This window comes from Dipodomys merriami, unplaced genomic scaffold, assembly GCF_024711535.1.
Source record: "Dipodomys merriami isolate MVZ:Mamm:240054 unplaced genomic scaffold, mDipMer1.0.p SCAF_11, whole genome shotgun sequence".
Lineage (NCBI taxonomy): Eukaryota > Metazoa > Chordata > Mammalia > Rodentia > Heteromyidae > Dipodomys > Dipodomys merriami.
Window position 1 is genome coordinate 26509707 of NW_027202382.1, and position 18673 is coordinate 26528379.

The window sequence follows — 18673 nt, forward strand, 5'->3', positions numbered from 1 at the left end:
AACTCTGGGTACTGGTAAGGCTGAAACACAATAAAGACCCACAACCTCTTGTCATTTTCTCCTTCTTGAAATACTCTGTCATTTGCCTTGCAGGGACAATATCCTCAGTCTCCTCTGCAGGTGTTACTTCCAAGAATTGTTCCTGAAATTTCAAATGTACCTTGCTAGGCTGGCTTCATTTCTAACTCTGTAAATTCTTCCTGGATGAGCTCATCTCTTCTCCTGACCCACCCCATACTCATGACTCACATCTGGAGTCCCTCCTCTCTGTTCCCTGGGGACCATGTATCTGGCTGCCTCTTTGACACCTGTACTGGCACATCTCAGAGGCCCTGCCACTCAACATGCTCTGAAGTTCTTTTTCTCAATGGGTGTCCCTGGTAACTAGGCTTAGTTCCTTATTTCTGTTGACCAAATACTCATTCTCCCTTGGGGGCAGAGTATCCTTTGACTGTACTACTTTGACTCTGAGCTTGTCTATTGGTCTTGCTTTGAAAAAGGGACTGTCCAGATGGATGTTCTGAATGGAGACTCTGGTGGCTCCATGCTGGGGGAATCTCTTCCTCTCCTTGAGCTCCTGCTATCTGCGGTGAGAAGAGCAGGTGCAGATACCCCAGTAGATCCCTGAGGTGTATATCCCTCAGTATGGACACTGGGAGGCAATGTGGAACAGACCTGAACTTGACCTGTAGCCTAGGGCGAAGTCTGGTTGAACTAGAAGACCCACAGTCCCATGAGCAGAAAAGAAAGTCACTAAGACAAAGCATGTTTCTATGTATGTTTTTCCTTATCTAACCTGTTTGTTCCTCCCATTTGTGTCCTGTTTCATTCATTTCTCTCACTTCCCACTACTGCTACTCTGGTCCCCTTTTTATCAAGGCCTGCTTCAATCTCAGTCCTTCTAACATCTGTACAGTAGCAGAATTGATCTTCCTAAATTCCGGTGTCTCCTCCCATCAGAGAAATGTCCTCCTGTGCACAGGAGGCATTCAACCCCCAAGACCTTCCATATCAGTCTTCTTCCTCGTTCTCTTCTGAGGTCAGGAAGCTCCCTCAGTTTCTTCTGAGCCCCATGCTCTTTCTTACTCAGGGTCCTCTGTGATGCCTTTCCCTCTGTCTGCCATGTGGTTCCTACTTTCTTTGCCCAGGTTTGCCTCAATGCATCTCTCATCCCTCCTATCACAGCATAGGAGCTACTCTTTGGAAAAGTCCCTTCAGTCCCTACTAATCTGGGTGACAGTCATTTTTCTGTTTCCTTCCACAACATCTTGAGCTTTCCTATGAAAATATTGATTCAACCACTCCTCTAATTTGCTCCTCCCTTGAGTTCCCACAAAAGCAGGGACTAGGTTTAACCGGTTGATCCTTATATTCAGTATTAAACAGGGACTTGCGTCCATCCTTGGAGCTCAAGTATTGTTTCTTGAATGAATATTGTGTGGAAATAATATGAATGGTGAAATAATTCCATGATGGAAATGAAAACCCTTGAAGAGACTCTGAGAGTATTGGAGATTTATTCTTTCCATCTATAGATGGAGAGTCTCAGAGAGGGCTTGGCTAGACCAAGGTCCATGGCAGAGGTAAGATAAAGGAGTTCTGGTGTGAGTCCCTGGGCTTTGCCATCTGACTTGTCTAAGGAATAAAGGAGTCGTTTTAGGCTCTTTGCATGTAAATGATGGTCCAGGGAGCAAGAGCATCAGCAGCATCTGGAAGTGTGTTAGACACCAGACTGTATCCTCGATTCCCTAACCAGCTGGATGGGTCTTCATTTTAACAAGCTCTCCAGGTCTTTCTAAATGAAATAGACTAAGATCTACTGGAGGACAGCTAGTCTGGCTTTCGCATCCTTCTGCTTTCATGAAATCAGGAAAGAAAACCTAGCCAATAGCTTATAGCATTCAGCATTTGCTGCAGTGGGACCAGAAGTGGGGGCCTCACCTCCAAACTTCCAGATAGTTTGGAAGTCCAGAGACTGACCTGACGCAGGATGAATGTTCAACTTTAGGTGAGCTGACTTGGTGAATAAAAATGTAATGGATTCAGAGACCTGAATATGTTCACGACTGTTTAAGTCCAATAACAAACTCACTTTACTGGCCATCCTGCTTTATGCAAGATTATTTTTATTTATTTTTTAATGCTGGTTTTGGATCTCCATTTCTCCAGATCCTAGACTCCTGAGGTCTTTCCTTCCTTCCTTCTTTCCTTCTTTCTCCTTCTTGCTTTCCTTCTTTCTCCTTTCTTCCCTTCCTCCCTCCCTCCCTTCCTTCCTTCCTTCCTTCCTTCCTTCCTTCCTTATTTTTTCATATTTCTTTCTCTCTCCCTTCCCTTTCTTTCCCCTTTCCTTTCCTTTCCTTTCCTTTCCTTTCCTTTCCTTTCCTTTCCTTTCCTTTCCTTTCCTTTCCTTTCCTTTCCTTTCCTTTCCTTTCCTTTCCTTTCCTTTCCTTTCCTTTCCTTTCCTTTCCTTTCCTTTCCTTTCCTTTCCTTTCCTTTCCTTTCCTTTCCTTTCCTTTCCTTCCCTTTCCTTCCCTTCCCTTCCCTTCCCTTCCCTTCCCTTTCTTTCCCTTTCCTTTCTTATTTTAAACAGCCAGGTGCTCATGCTGGTGGCTCACACCTGTAATCCTAGTCATTCAGAAGGCTGAGGTCTGAGGATCAAGGTTCAAAGCCAGCCCAGGCAGGAAAGTCTATGAGACTCATATCTCCAATTAACCACCCAAAAGCCAGAAATGGAGCTGTGGCTCAAGGGATAGAGGGCCAGACTTGAGCAAAAATGCTAGGAGATAGGCTTTGAGTTAAAGCCATAAGTACCAGCACCAAAAAAAAAATTAAGAAGTTTTAAACAGACTTTCTTTTTTTCTTTTTTTGCCTTTTCCTTTTTATTTTATTTTCTCTTCTGTCATTTTCCTTGTCTTTTCTCTCCTCCCATTTTCCCATGCAAGAGAACTCAAGAATGTCTTTTCATCTCCAGAAAAGATTGTCCAGACCTCTTGTTATCTTCCTGAACACAAGATGGAAGAGAACATCCTGGACAACAAGACATATAGCTTTGGAGACTTAACACCAGCCCAAGGCCACCACCTGGCTGGTAACATCTGGCCCAGACTCTAAGCTTTCCCTTCAAAACCCTGCCTCCCATCTTGGGGGCAGCCTTTGAAATAGTAGATCACTGAAGTCCTTACTTTTTGCCTGGAAAATTCATAAAATTCATTTCCTCTCCTCTAAGTCCCTGCTCTTCTTCTTCTTTTTTTTGGGGGGGGATCGGGTCATGGGGCCTGAACTCTGGGCCTGGGCACTGTCCCTCAGCTCTTCAGCTCAAGGCTAGTGCTCTACCACTTGAGCCACAGCGCCACATCCGGCTTTTTTCTTTTTGCTTATGTGGTGCTGAGGAATCGAACCCAGGGCCTTATGCATGCAAGGCAAGTGCTCTACCACTGAGCCACCTTCCCAGCCCATAATTTTTTTTTTGAGTCCAGTCGTGGGGCCTGAACTCTGGGCCTGGGCGCTGTCCCTCAGCTCTTCAGCTCAAGGCTAGCACTCTACCACTTGAGCCACAGCGCCACTTCCGGCTTTTTTCTTTTTGCTGAGGTGGTGCTGAGGAATCGAACCCAGGGCCTCAGGCATGCAAGGCAAACACTCTACCACTGAGCCACCTTCCCAGTCCCCTGTTCTTCTTATTTGTGAATCCAGGGACTGGAATTTTAGTATTGAAACAGAGAATCCTAGCTGATCAGTAAGCCTGATGCCACATGTTACCAACCTTAGAGTTAGCAAATTTTAAAAATGTAGAAATGTATATTAAGTATGAAGATAATTCCACCTATGCTGGGTGAGGTGGTGGCAAAAATGGTGAACTCATACCCCACTAGTGACACTGTAAACTGGTGTAGTGTATTTGGCAACCTCCACAATAGATAATGACAGTTCTAAAGTCATTTATCCTCCAGGATCAAATCATAAAGGAGACAACTCTAAAAGTTTACAAATTCACCGTTGTGAAATGTTTCATGCAGGAAAAGGTTGATTTCAGCTGAGAGTGTAAAACACTAAAGGGAATAGCTCAGCAAGTTATGGGAGGTTATCCCTTTGAAGACCATGCAAAATTAACTATAACTTCCAGGTGCCAGTGGCTCACATCTATAATCCTAGCTACTCAGGAGGCTGAGCTCCAAGAATCACGGTTCAAAGCCAGCCCAGGCAGAAAATTCTATGAGACTATTATCTCTAATTAACTGCTAAAAAAGGAGATGGAAATGGGGGTGGGGCTCAAAGAGGTAGAGCCTTAAGCATTGAATGGTTATCATTAAGCAGTAAAGCTCAGGGACAGTGTCTAGGCCCTGAGTTCAAGCACACAAAAAATTAACGATAACTAATATGCCCCTCTTTCTGTGCTTGGGTATAGTGATGGCTAAGAACAAGTATGGTGTCTAGGTTTGGGGTTCTGACTCTGTAGTTGACAGGGTAACCTTAGATTCCCCATCTGTAAAATGGAATAAGAATAATAGTAATAATAATTACTTCATAGGATTGGTTGGAAGCTACAATAGCATTTATTTACTTATTTTATTTATTTTGTGCTCATACTGGACCTTGAACTTACGGCCTGGGTACTGTCCCTTAGCTTTTCCCACTCAACATTGGCACTCTACCACCAGAGTCACAGATCCACTTCTTGATTTTTGGTGGTTCATTGGAGTTAAGAGTTTCATGGACTTTCCTGCTCAGGCTGGCTTCAAACCATGATCCTCAGATCTCAGCTTCCTGAATAGGATGGCATGAGCCATCAATGCCTAGCTCTGAAGAGCTTCATTAAGTTTATTAAGTTGCCCAGAATGGTGCCTCACCATAGATTTGTGTCATGATTTTTGTTTACATTCACACAAAATGGCCCAATACTCTTACCCTACTGGACAGAGGGGGTGCTTTTCTCCCCTCGCTGGGCCTGGCATGACTTTCTGTGATCTTCCCTACCCTTCTTGGAGTCAGCCTGGCCTTTCAGACTCCAGGAGAGGTAACAAACGAGTGTGCTCAACTGGTCTGTACATTCCATTCTCTATGGCCCTTATGGTTGTTACTGTGTTGTTATGGAAACAGTTAACCCCCCTCCCTCACAAATCCCGCCCCCTGATATGCTCATATGTGGGCAGTTCCCCCTGGCATATGCGTACCCATACATACACATTCTTAGTGGTTTTCTGCAAGCCACTCTCCTGGGGCACCTGAGTTCTTGGTGCTGAGTAGGAATGAGCCTCCTTCCTCCCTCTACCAACCCTCTGGCAGTCTCTATTTCCTGCCCAAGAGCACTATTCTTTCAGCCCTATGTGCTCCAGTGATAGAAACATTTACCATCCACTGAGAGCCTAAGAAAGCCCAGGTGCTTTGAATGTGCCAGTGTTAGGGCCTGATTTCAGGGCCTGGGTGCCATCCGTTAGTGTTAGTATTTCTCCTCAGTGATAGTGTTCTACCACTTGAACCATACCTCAGCTTTTGGCTTTTTGGTGGATAATTGGAGATAAGAGTCTCATGGACTTTTTTTGCTTAGACTGGCTTCAAACCTCCATCCTCAGATCTCAGCCTCTTGAGTAACTAAGATTACAGATGTGATCCATAGATGCCCACCTCTAGAATGCCTATTTTGTTGCTCAAATATGTGAAAGCATTTTCTTGAGCCTACGGCTTGTATATAAAACACGAGATTATTTTTGTCGGTTTTGAGGCTTCAACTCAGGGTCTGAGCTTTTCTGCTCAAGGCAACACTCTACCACTTGAGCCACAGCTCTACTTATGGTTTTCTGGTAGTTAATTGGAGATAAAAGTCTCATGGACTTTCCTGCCCAGCTGGCTTTGAACCATAATCCTCAGGTCTCAGCCTCCCAAGTAGCTAGTATTACAGGCATGAGTCACCATGCCTGGCTCTGAGATTTTTGTTTTGTTTTGTTTGAGCCTACTCTGGGGCTGAGAAAACTTTTAGCTGCTTCCCTGTATAGGGTTACAAGCATGATGTTTATAATAATTGATAACCAAGAAAGTAAGAGCAAAATGGCTTTGATATAACCAGTAGAGTCGTGCAAAATTGTATGTACATGTGGGCAGCAATAAGAATCTTTTCTGGACAAGAGTCAGAGAATGCGGTAGAGTTTAGTTTGAAATAATTTCCTTTTGTGACAATTGCTATAAGAGTTTTCCCAGGTTTACCCTCCCCTGGCAAAAGTTCCCTCCTCTAAGCCCAGTGGTTGTCTGGAGCATCTGCTTGTGGGGCTATTAAGCAGTCTTGGTTGTCTGGAGCAGCTGCTTGTGGGGCTATTAAAAGGTACCCAGTGCCTAAGCTCCATCAAGGCTCGAGTCTGTTGGACGCTCTGGAGTTGGGGCCAGGCAGTGGCATGGACATGAGGGTCCTCCATTTATTTCAGAGGCTACCAGGATTGAAGGCACTCCACAATGACTTCATCTCCCTCTTCCATGGAAACCAGCCATATATATTCTTCAGCTTCTTGCTAGTGAGCTTGAGCTTTTTCTTAGCATACAGGAAGGAGCCACCATAGAACTTTTTTCTCAACCCTTATTGGGAGATTGAACTATTCTGTAGCATAATATTGGGGATGGTTATATATGATTGTTTGCCCAAATTTATTAATCCTATACTTAAAATTTGGTAAATTTTATTATACAACCATATTATGAATATTACTATTTAGTATATTAATAATATAATATTAAAATTGTGATGTAATATTAATATTTAGTATATTATAGAGCATAAAGCTAGTTTTCCAAAAGCTATATTTATTGAAAACAATATTATTCGCAGATAACATACACACATATGCAAGGAATTTTACCTAAGTTTAACCAAGGAAATGAGTACCAACCAAGTTGATGAATAAAACTCATATACTTCTGCACATTATATTATCACAAACAGCTCAACTATAAAAAATTAAAAATAGCATTTACAGGCTTGGATAGATTGCTTAGTGATAGATTGCTTGCCTAGTATTCATGAGGCCCTGGGTTCAATTCCTCAGTACCACATAAACACAAAAGGCCAGAAGTGGTACTATGGCTCAAGTGGTAGATTTGCTAGCATTGAGCACAAAGAGGCTCAGGGACAGTGCCCAGGCCCTGAGTTCAAGCCCCAGGACTGGCAAAAAAAAATAAATAAAAATAGCATTTACAATAATATCAGTCACAAAACATGGAAGGACAAATCTAAAGAGCAATTAAAAAAAAAGTATACCAACAGTCACAAAATATTGTTAAGGGAAAGTAAAGAATAAGATAAATTTAGGATAGATTTATGCTATTTCTGGACTAGAAAATATAGTGTTTGAGGTTAATTTCCTTGACTTCATCTAGAACTTTAACACAAACAATAAAAACTCTGAGGTTTCTTTTTAGGAAACATTGCAAGCTTATTCTAAAATTTATATGAAAGCAAAAGACCCTGAATAGTGAAGGCAATATTGAAGAAGAACAGAGCTAAGAACGTCTACTGACAGACGAATGTATTATAAAGGTTTGGTAGCTAGGCACTGGTAGCTCACTGGTAATCCTAACTACTCAGGAGGCTGAGATTCAAAGAATTACAGTGTGAAGCCAACTGGGGCAGAAAAGTCTGAGATTCCATCTCCAATATAGCCAAATAAAAGCAGGGCTGAAGATGTAGCTCAAGTGGTAGAGCATCAAGCAAGCAAGCTGAGCCAGCATGAGGGTCTGGAAACGCATCTCTGCCTGCCCCCACGCCAAAAAGTTGTAGAAATTAAGTCAATGTGACCCAGGGACAAACAGAGCACTAGAACAGAATAGTGCAGTGGTACTACTCATGTAAAGTCACTTGACTTAGGACAAATGTTCTACATCAAATTAGTAGAGACATTTATCAGAACACTTTCAGTATATGTTGAGTCAATTCACTGTCCATTATAGAGAGAAAGAAAAAAGAAATAATGAAAGGGAGAGAGAGAGGAAGGGAAGGAAGGGAGAGAAAGAGAGAGGAAGGAAGGAAGGAAGGAAGGAAGGAAGGAAGGAAGGAAGGAAGGACGAACAAACGAATGAAGGAAGGAAGGAGATAGAAGGGGGGGGTAAGTCAAGATTTTTAAAAATATGATATAAAAAGTCCCAAATGGATTTTAATAAAATGAATAGTAAAGAATATTAGCCACATACACACCTATGACAAATGACTTGTTCCTACCATATATAAAGAATTCTTACAAACCACTAAGGAAAAAAAGATCTCAATAAAAATAAAGATTATAAAGAGTTACTTCATAAAGGATATCCAAGTGATCAATTTAAGAGCTACAATTCAAAGAACAATAATATCTAATGTTGGATATAGATCAGCTAGAATTCTCACACATTATGGGTGGGGTAAAACATTTTAGAAAGCTGGCATTATTTATTAAAGCCAAACTGAAGTAAATCTTAGGTCCAGACAGTGCCAGGCATTCATTCAAGATGAATACCCTTCAGAATATATGTGTATGGACATTCTTAGCAGCAACATTTATAAGAGCCAAGCTGAAAACAATCCATATATCCATTAGTAGTAGAGTGAAAAACGATGGCATTCACCAGAGAAATACTACCATCAAAGATAAAAGGACAGAATACTGCTACACACAATGAGGAAGATGAATTTTTCAGACAAACATTGAGTATAAGAAGCCAGACAAGGCTGAGAAGGTGACTCAGTGGTAGAGTGCTTGCCTTGCATGCATGAGGTCCTGGGTTGGGTTCCTTAGCTCTGTATAAGCCAAAAAAGCCAGATGTGGTGCTGTGGCTCAAGTGGTAGAGCAGCTAGCCTTGAGCTGAAGACCTGAGGGACAGTGCCCAGGCCCAGAGTTCAGGCCCCATGACTGACAAAAAAAAAAAAAAAAAAAGAAGCCAGACAATAAAAAAAAGTACCAAATTTCTGATTCCATTGATATCAGATTAAAAAAATAGGCTATCAAGGATATACGATCAATTTTGGGGGATTATTAATGGGGGAACTTTTGGAAATGTGTGTGTGTGTGTGTGCGTGTGTGTGTCTTGTGTCTTGTGTCACCTCATGTGGCCTGGATCCCCTGCTCCAGCCTTCCAAGTGCTAGGATTACAGGTGAGCACCACCATACTTGGCCTGGTGTATTCTTTATTTTGACCTAGGTGGTGATTTCAAAGGTATTTAACATTTACTGAGCTGTGTTTTCAATATTGGTGCACTTTTTATATATTGTACTTAAATCCAAAAGCCATGTACATGCATATAATTGTCTCTTTCTCCTCTTCATTTTCTCTTCCTCATTCTTTCTTCAGTGTGCATCTCTGCATCTCTACAGTCTGGCTTAGATGATCATGCATATTTTAACATCATTTCATTTGATTACTTCTGCTTCCTTGTGCTAGTGTTGGGGCTTTAACTCAAGGCCTGGCACTCTACCTTTGAGCTATACCTCCATTTCCAGATAAGAGACTCATAGATTTTCTTGGAGCTGGCGTTGAACCATGATCCTCAGATCTCAAGCCTCCTGGGTAGCTAGGATTACAAGCATGAGCCATTGGTTCATGGCTTTCAATTCTCTTTCATGATGTTGATATTCTTTGATTTGGCTTTCCTCGAATGCTTACGTGTCTGATATTACCTGTATGATGAATATAGACTTTTCCTGATAGCTGTCTTCCATCAGTGTGTGTGTGTGCGTTTGGGAAAGCTGGCACCAGTCCCCTGGAATGGAAATTGCTGGTCCTCCACTCTTGCGTTTTCTTGTATCTATACTCTGCACTTCCCTAGGAGAGATGCTGTGTCTCTCAGACAGGTGAAGGAGGTGGAAGGGTAGCCAGATGGAGCAGCACCAACATCACTGGGGAAATGCAAATCCTTAGTCTTTATGCAAATCACCGGAATCAGAAACTCTAGGCTGGCTAGAGCAATCAGTGCTTTAACCAGCTCTTCAGGTATACAGATGCCTGCTCAAGAATCTGAGCCACTGCCCCACAGTGTCCCACTTAACTTTTTTTTTTTTTTTTTGGGTCCAGTCGTTGGGCCTGAACTCTGGGCCTGGGCGCTGTCCCTCAGCTCTTCAGCTCAAGGCTAGCACTCTACCACTTGAGCCACAGCGCCACTTCCGGCTTTTTTCTTTTTGCTTATGTGGTGCTGAGGAATTGAACCCAGGGCCTCATGCATGCAAGGCAAGCGCTCTATCACTGAGCCACCTTCCCAGCCCCCCACTTAACTTATTAATAATCACTTTTCCCTTTCCCCATCTCTTTCATAGCCTGGTGTCTGATGAAAATTTCTAGTGGACATTTTCTTCATCCCTGTTTTCCTTGAGTTCAATCCTTGCCACCATTCAGAATTTTCCACTGTGTTTGGAGGATTAGTAGCATTAATTTTTGCTTTCCAGTTATATATATTTATATATATATATATATATACACACACACATATATATGTATATATGTATGCATGATGTAGTCTAGGTTAACCTCCAACTTGAGATCTTCCTGTCTGTCTTCTGAGTGCTGGGGTTACAGGCATGTGCCGTCATAGCTGGCTTTCTAGTACCTCTTCTTCAAGATTCTAATTGTAGTAAAACATACATCAAAATTGCCAACTTGCCCATTTTAAAATGTATAGGTGAGTAGTCTTAAGGACACACTTTATTATGCAATCTCTAGAACTCTTTATCTTGTGGAACTAAAACTCCAAAGCCATTAAATAGTTCCTCATTCAGTGTAGTTTTTTTTAAAGACTGTTTTTTTTTCCTTGTCATTAAATGCAATCTCCTGTTTTATTTTTATTTTAACAATGTTCAGCCTAATGAGTGGGACCTGGTACCTATTGTGGTTGATTTACATTTCCCTAATGAGTAATGATGATGTGCATATTTTCATGTATTTATGGGCCATTTGTATTTCTTATTTGGGAAAATAATTTATTCTAGTGCTTTGCCTATTTGATTTGTTTTAAAGGTGGGTTTTTGTGTTGTTACTGGGTTTTAGGAATTCTCTATATATTCTATATTCTGTCTGCTGAATACTGTCTCATTCTCTGGATTCCCTTTTTACTCTGTTGTAATGCATATATAAAAACTTTTCAGTTTATTTATTTTTTGTTATGAGTGTGGGTTAGGCCTTTGGCGTCTTACCCAAGAAATCATTGCCAACCCCAATATCATAAAGTTTCCTTGCTATTTTTGTTTTTCCTCTGTGTACCTTTCCATCTGCCCTCTAAAAATTATTTCCGGTTGTTAGCTAGTTAAATGTAAACATCTAACCTTTCATCACCCCTGCTATTAGTATGCAGATTTCAGACCCAGCAGTTTTGCTTTCAGTTGTGAGTGTAGACCCGGCTGCTCTTTGGTGGCAGGCTTACCAGAGCAAGCATAAGGTCAGCTGATGACTGAACTCTTGACCTTGGTCTCACTGCAGGGGACCTGGAGCCCGGTTCTGGTTCTGCGGGCAGGGCTGCAGCAATCAAGTAGGCCTGGCTCAGGTCTTTGTTTCCAGTTTGTCTCTGCCAGTATGGTCTGAGTAGCCTTGGGTCAGTCTCAGAACCTCTTCAGGCTTCAGTTTTAATTTTTCTAATTTTTAAGATGAGGATGATAACACTCCCTTGAGGAAAGATAATATATATAAAAGTATGGTTCTTAGAAGCTGGGACCTTTAATTATTAATTCCATTATATGAAACTGGATTGTCTCCCTGTCAATCTCCCCAGCTTGTCCTGCAGCCCTGAGGATCTCCTGAGGCCAGATTCACACATCCTTTTTGCTATATCCTTTTGCGAACCCTTGTCCTTGAGCCTGCATTTATTTATTGGATGATTTCTTTGTATGATAAAAGTAAATCCTCTGTAGCTCGCCTGAAAATGTCATTGTCATGTTTGGAGTGGAGAACCTGAGTATTCACTTGAAATAAATTCTTACTCAGTTCTAAATCAGGAAATCCCTCAGGCCTGGGATTTTCCTCCAGAATAACAAGGAAAAGCTGACTGGCAGGTCCACCCACTATAAGACTTCTTTCCTATGCCCTTGGAAGTTCGGCTGGAGAGGTTCTCTATGGTTCTGATAGGTTACATTGAATTGAGTACTTAAGAGAACATAGACAGATCAAAATTTCCATTTTGGCCTTATTCAGACTCTTACTCTTTGTTTTGTTTTTGTTGTTGTTGTTGTTTTTGGTCGGTTGTGGGACCTGAACTCTATGCCTGGGCCCTATCCCTCAGTTCTTCAGCTCAAGGCTAGCACTCTACCACTTGAGCCACAGCACCACTTCTGGCTTTTTCTGTTTATGTGGTACTGAGGAATCAAACCCAGGGCTTCACGCATGTGAGGCAAGCACTCTACCACTGAGCCACCTTTCCATCCCCAGTTGTTTTTTTTTTTAAACCTGTGCTATGGTTTGAACTCAGGGCCTGGGCACTGTCCCTGAGCCTCTTTGTGCTCAAGGCTAGTACACTACCATTTGAGCCACAGTGCCACAGTGGCACTGAGTAGTTTATTGGAGATAAGTGTTTCATGGACATTCCTGCTTGGGCTGGCTTCATACAGTGATCCTCAGATCTCAGCCTCCCAAGTGGCTAGGATTACAGATATGAGCCACTAGCATCTGGACAGACTTTTACTTTTCATACAGAATCTACTTGGCTACATTAACAAAGTGATGCTGGTGTGTTTGTGTGTGTGTGTGTGTGTGTGTGTGTGTGTGTGTGTGTGTGTGTGTGTGTGTGTGTGTGTGTGTGTGTGTGTGTGTTCAGCACTAGGGTTGAAACTTAGGGCTTTGTGTTTACTAGGCAGGTGCTCTACCACTTGAGCCACATCTCCAACCCTTTGCAGTATTCTTGACGTGGTAATGTGGCCAAAATTGACATGGAGATAATAAATCTACCTTTGGATCATAGCTCTTTTTTGTGGGGGAGGAGTGAAAGATCTTGCTATGTCACCCAGGTTAGCCTGAAATTCACCATCTTCCTGCCTCAGCTTCCCAAGTACTGTGATTACACACATGCATTGGCACGCCTACCTCATAGCTCCTTTCCTAAACTTACTTTTGGATTGCAATTTACTCTCATCAAAACCAGCTTGCTTCATTGGTACAGAGTTTATGCAAGAACAAGTCTTGTTGAGCGATCTTCACAGGAAGAGGAAGTAGGTTCAATATACCTTAAAAAAAATCTGAGCTGGGCGCTAGTGGCTCACACCTATAATCATAACTACTCAGGAGGCTCAGAGATCTGAGGATTATAGTTTGAAGACAGCCTGAGAAGGAAAGGAAAAGTCCTCTATGAGACTCTTATCTCCAATTAACCACCAGAAACGGGAAGTAAAGCTATGGCTCAAAGTGGTAGAGTGCTAGCCTTGAAAAGAAAAGCTCAGGGACAACACACAGGCCCTGAGTTCAAGCCCCATGACTGACAAAAAAAGAGAAAGAAAAAGGAAGGAAGGAAGGAAGGAATGAAGGAAGGAAGGAAGGAAGGAAGGAAGGAAGGAAGGAAGGAAGGAAGGAAAGAAAAGAAAAAAATATGTTGGATACCAAAGGTAGGCTTATGCTGTTTAAAAAGAAAATCACTGGCCGGGTGCAGGTGGCTCACACCTGTAATCCTAGCTACTCAGGAGGCTAAGATCTGAGGATCACAGTTCAAAGCCAGCCTCGGCAGGAAAGTCTGTGAGACTCTTATCTCCAATAAAAACCACTAGAAAACCAGAAGTGGCACTGTGGCTCAAGCGGTACAGCACTCGCCTTGAGCTGAAGAGTGCAGAGACAGCGCCCAAGCCCAGAGTTCAAGCCCTACAACCGACAAAAAAAAAAGAAAAGAAAAGAAAAGAAAATCACTTAAAAAATTGTGGCTAATATTTTTCGTTCGGCTATTTCCATGTTCAACCTTAGCAAAAGCTTTTGGATGGCAAATTACATTGTATTTCACCTCATTTGAGAGAGAATGAGAGAGAAGGGGAGAGAGAGAGGCAGAGGGGAGAGAGAGAGGGGGGGGAGGTGGGGGGAAGGGAAGATCTCTAAAGCAGCAGTAGATAAACCAGGAAGTGGGCTGGTAGGATTGGTGGAGGATTCATTCTTGCAATCTCCTGTGACTCTGGGTTTTTTCATGGAGCTGTGGCCTGGCCAATGAGGATCCTCAAGCATGAAGATGGTGATCAGCTAAGTTTGAGCCTGGATGTACTGAGGGGAGGCTGACACCAGTAGGGGAGCTCCTAGCCTTGTGGAAAGAACATATAGAATCCACTAACCCAGGACTTAACGGAAATGGAATAGGGTAGGTATTTTATGGCTGGTACATTCTTCTTGACTGCTCATTGGGTTAGTGAGGTGAAATCCACACCATGTAAATTAGCCATCCAAAAAGGAATAATTCATTGCAGTTGAATACATTCACAGTGCTGTACAGTTATTGTTGCTATCTCATTTCGGGACATTTTTATCACCCCAAGAGAAGACCGTGTTCCCAGGCACTTCTCACTCCCCTCCCGAGTCCTGGCAGCTACCCATCTGCTCTCAGTTCCTTATGGATTTGCCTCTTCTGCAGATCACTTCTAAATGGAACCACACAATTGGTGACATTTGGTGACTGGCTTCTTTTCCTTTTAGAATAATATTCTTAGAATTCACCCATGCAGTAGCACATACCAAACTTTCATTTCCTTTCATAGTCTGGTAATATTCCACTGTATGTATAGATCATAATTTATCCATTCATTCTGTGTGTGTGTGTGTGTGTGTGTGTGTGTGTGTGTGTGTGTGTGTGTGTGTGTGTGTGTGTGCAGGCATGTATGTTACTAGAGAGCAAACTCAGGGCCTCCCTCTAGGTTGAAAAGTGTCTAACCACTTGAGCTACACCCTTAAATCCTGTTTGTGTTTTAGGTTTGTTTTCCCACTAACATTCCTGAGCTGGTTTCCAACCTCCATATTCCTACCTACTGAGCAGCTGCAATTGCAGGTGTGTGCCACTTTGCCTGGCTTGATTTTGAGATGCAGTCTCACTAACATTTTTTTTTCTCTGGGTTGTACTTATATCGAAATTCTACCTTTGCCTCCCACATGATTGGGATTACAGTCATGAACCACCATGCTTGGGCTTATCCATTTATTCTTGGGTGGACATTTGGGTTGTTTCTACCTTTCAGCTAATACACTGCATATAGTATATGCATATGTACATATTAATATATTTGGGGGATATTGCTTATCTGTGCATGGACTTGCTGGCTCCTATGGTGATATCTATGGTCAATGTTTGAGGAACCACCAAACTATTTTCTTTTCTGTTCCAACAATAAAGTACAAAGAAGAAAATCTGTCTTTATACAATTATAAAATGAGGGGAGGGATTGTGTTTTTGAATTTTTAGTTTGAAACTCTAGTACTTGGCCCAAGGTTGCACAAAGAAGATGCTTAATAAATGTGTGCTGTTGACTCTAGACCCCTCTAGAATCATAGTTTTATCCTGGGGGAATATGTGGGGCATACAGCAAGAATTTGCAATCTGAGAATTGGGGGGATGGAGCCTAGAAAACCATACTAAGCCCTTTGCACAAAGGGAAGGGAAGAGCTGTTCAGTGGAGCTGGTCACCCACACATGTGGCTTTTACTGTTGGTTTGTCCCTAAGAATTTTTGGGGAAGTTAAAGTCTTCTCTCTGTCAAGTGAGAAGTTGGAGTATTTTAGTGATATTTAGTTTTTTGTTTGCTTTATGCAGTGGAAACATTTTTGTCTCCCATGTGAAGTCATAAGTGAAAGCTCAGTATGTTTGGAATATGCAGTTAGGGGAGAGAGTAGGAAGGTGGGCAGGCTGCAGGACAGGGCCTGAGCTTGGCCTGGCATGTTCTCTCTCTCTCTCTCTCTCTCTCTCTCTCTCTCTCTCTCTCTCTCTCTCTCTCTCTCTCTGTTTCTGTCTCTGTCTCTCTGTCTCTTTCTGTCTCACACTGTCTGTCTCTCCCCCCACCCCCCACATCCCCTAATAACTTCACAGGACTTCATGACTCCCACCCAGGTCCCTACATAATCTGAGATCCTCTCAGTGGCCCTGAGAGTCCCCTGTTCTACAGAGATGAGGAAAGCATGAACTGGCACAAGTACATATTATTCTTTCCCCTAAAAACGAAAGCATTTTCCCCCCTTACAGTGGAAGGAAACTCAAAAGATTTAAGCAATAAGGGCAGGGGATAGAGGTAGAGGGCTTGCCTAGCATACAAGATCCTGAGTTCAATCCTCACTCATCCCACACACATACAGAGGTGGGGGGGGGGGGGAGAGGGAGGGAGGGAGAGAAAGAGGCTTTAAGAAAAGAATCAAAGTCTTTTTGAAAAACTTATCATTAGCTAAAAGTGGGGGGGGGGAGGGAATCTAAACTTCCTTTTCAACTTTTAAATTCATAAAATGAAAGGCTACTGCAGGCAGATTTCATGACCAGAGCTGCTTGAGTTACACTTCCCTAACTGAGTTGATTCCTGATTCCTGCCCCATGAGAACATTTGCACTGAAAATGGCCCGCTCCTACCAAAGCTGAACACAAGAGCTGCAGGCCTTGTCTTGTCCTTACTTGTACTCTGTGGTTTCTTTGCTTTCTCTGCCTTGATCTCTTCTGGTGAAATGTCTTCAAAACCTGACATTTATACTCTGCCTTCCTGTTGCACTGCGCTCTCTGTCTGTCTGTCTGTCTGTCTTTAGTTCTTTGATTTGCCTGCAAAAATCAGGGATTGGCTTAGTTCTCTGATCATTTCCTGAAAAGCTGATCCCAGTACATTGACCAGCCTAACTCATTTGACTTCCCATGATCCAGTTTTGCAATTTATTTCCATGGAAGCTCATTTATAAGACAACACTTCAGGAAATCACTGAGCCACAAAATCACTTCTGGTTATTCAGATTGAGAAAAGTCACTTCAGGCAATGAGGTGGAAAGATGATTAAGACAGATGTTTGCTTTAAAAGTATTTTTCTTTTTTTTTTTAATTGGTAGTACTGGAGGTTGAACATAGTGCTTCTTGCTTGCCAAGCAGGTACTTTGTACCTGAGCTATCCCTTTGGCTTTTTTGCTCTGTTTAATTTCAGACAGGGTCTTACTTCCTGCCTAGACTTGTGCCTGGATGAAGATCCACCTATTTTAGGCTTCTGGTGGCTGAAATGACAGGCATATACTATTACACCCAGCTTGAGATGGAGTCTCATGTTCTCTTCCTGGGCTGGCTGGGCATTGTACTCTTCCTGAACTCAGCCTACAGAGTAGTTAGGATGACAGGCATGAGCCACTGGCATGAAGCTACAGAAGCATTCTTAAGGCTGGACGATACTGTTTTTGTAGCGCCTGACAGAAAATAAATGGCAAGGAAGCTCTGTTTTAATACCCCTCAGATTTCACCTGCTTAGCCTTTTCCTTCACCATGGGTGTTCAGTTTGGGCCCAGCAATCTCCCCACCCCCAGTTGTTTTTTTTCCTTCCCCAAGAGAACTCACAGTTTTCTGGAGAATTCCCTCCTGATGTTAATTCCTCTTGTTCCACCATGACGCTGTGGGGCTAATTGTGACTCCGGATGCTGTAATTCTATAAATAACACTTAAAAAAAAAAAAAGAGTCTTCAGAAAAACTCCAGTCTGCTTTGCAAACCTCAGAACTTGTCTCAGAAATCTTGCTTGGATGGCCTTCTGAGATCTAATGTAACACGAGGAGTTTCCTTTGGGGAAAACCAGTGCAACAGGTCTGAGCTCCCTTGGCTGTGTCAGAGTTTTAATTGATTCTTCACCCCGTCTATCCTCCACCCCATAATAGTAGTGCTAAGCACAAGGACGTGTTTTACAGGAATAGTCACCCAGGGCTTAATTTGTTGTCGCATAGCAGACGGCTGTTTCACAATGAAAACAAATTTGTTTTGTGTCCTGACAATGTCTGCTGATGAAGTGGGCTCTTGCTAGGACTGAGAGGACAATGTCAAGGTCCCCAGCCAGTACTGATGTGTTTCCAGGGGTAACTTACCCATTGTCCCATGCCAGTTTTTGAAAAGCAGTTTGGTAAAGAGGAGGGTGGTGTCACACTGGGTTGGCAATGGCTCACAGCTGTAATCTTAGCCACTCAGGAGGCTGAGATCTGAGGATCGAAGTTCAAAGCTTGTCCAGGCAGGAAAGTCCATGAGACTCTTATCTTCAATTAAGCAATAAAAAAGCTGGAAGTGGCACAGTGGCTCAAGTGGTGGAGGGCTGGCCTTGAGCAAAAAATGCTCAGGGACAGAGCCCAGACCCTGAGTTCAAGCCCCAGGACCAACCAACAAACACACAAAATAAATAAAGGAAAAAAAGACAGTTGTCACGGACTTTGGATCCTTGAGTTCCTAAGCCAGATGACAAGGGTCATCTTGTCCACCCCTTTATTAAAATCCCACACTAAGAACCTTCACATATACTGTCTCATTTAATTCTCCTGATCACATTGTAAGGAGTGCAGGGAAGCTATCATTAGCTCCATTCTACAGGTAAGAAAACTGAGGCCCAATGAGGCTTGTGACCTATGGAAGAACCACAGATTAAAAGTGGCCACGCCAGGACTAGAAAGCAGATCCTCTTTTTAGTAATTTCTTTCTTCCTTGGAGAGTGGTAGGGATTGCTCCACTGAGCTAGCTATGAAGAAACACCCCTTCCCCAGTCTGACATTCATTATTCATTCAATCAACAAACATTGCTGAGGAGG

The 18673-nt window shown here is 42.6% G+C and overlaps 1 protein-coding gene across 1 annotated transcript in view; it reads right to left on the bottom strand.

The window, feature by feature from the left end:
* The window catches only part of Ptpn3 (protein tyrosine phosphatase non-receptor type 3), a 146822-nt gene extending 129189 nt beyond the window's left edge, over positions 1 to 17633 (bottom strand). Inside the window, exon 1 of the mRNA XM_070011337.1 lies at positions 17449 to 17633. Within this exon, the coding sequence (XP_069867438.1) occupies positions 17449 to 17497 (49 nt within the window). The 5' untranslated portion in view covers positions 17498 to 17633. The remainder of the gene's footprint in view (positions 1 to 17448) is intronic.
* Positions 17634 to 18673: the final 1040 nt, after the last annotated feature.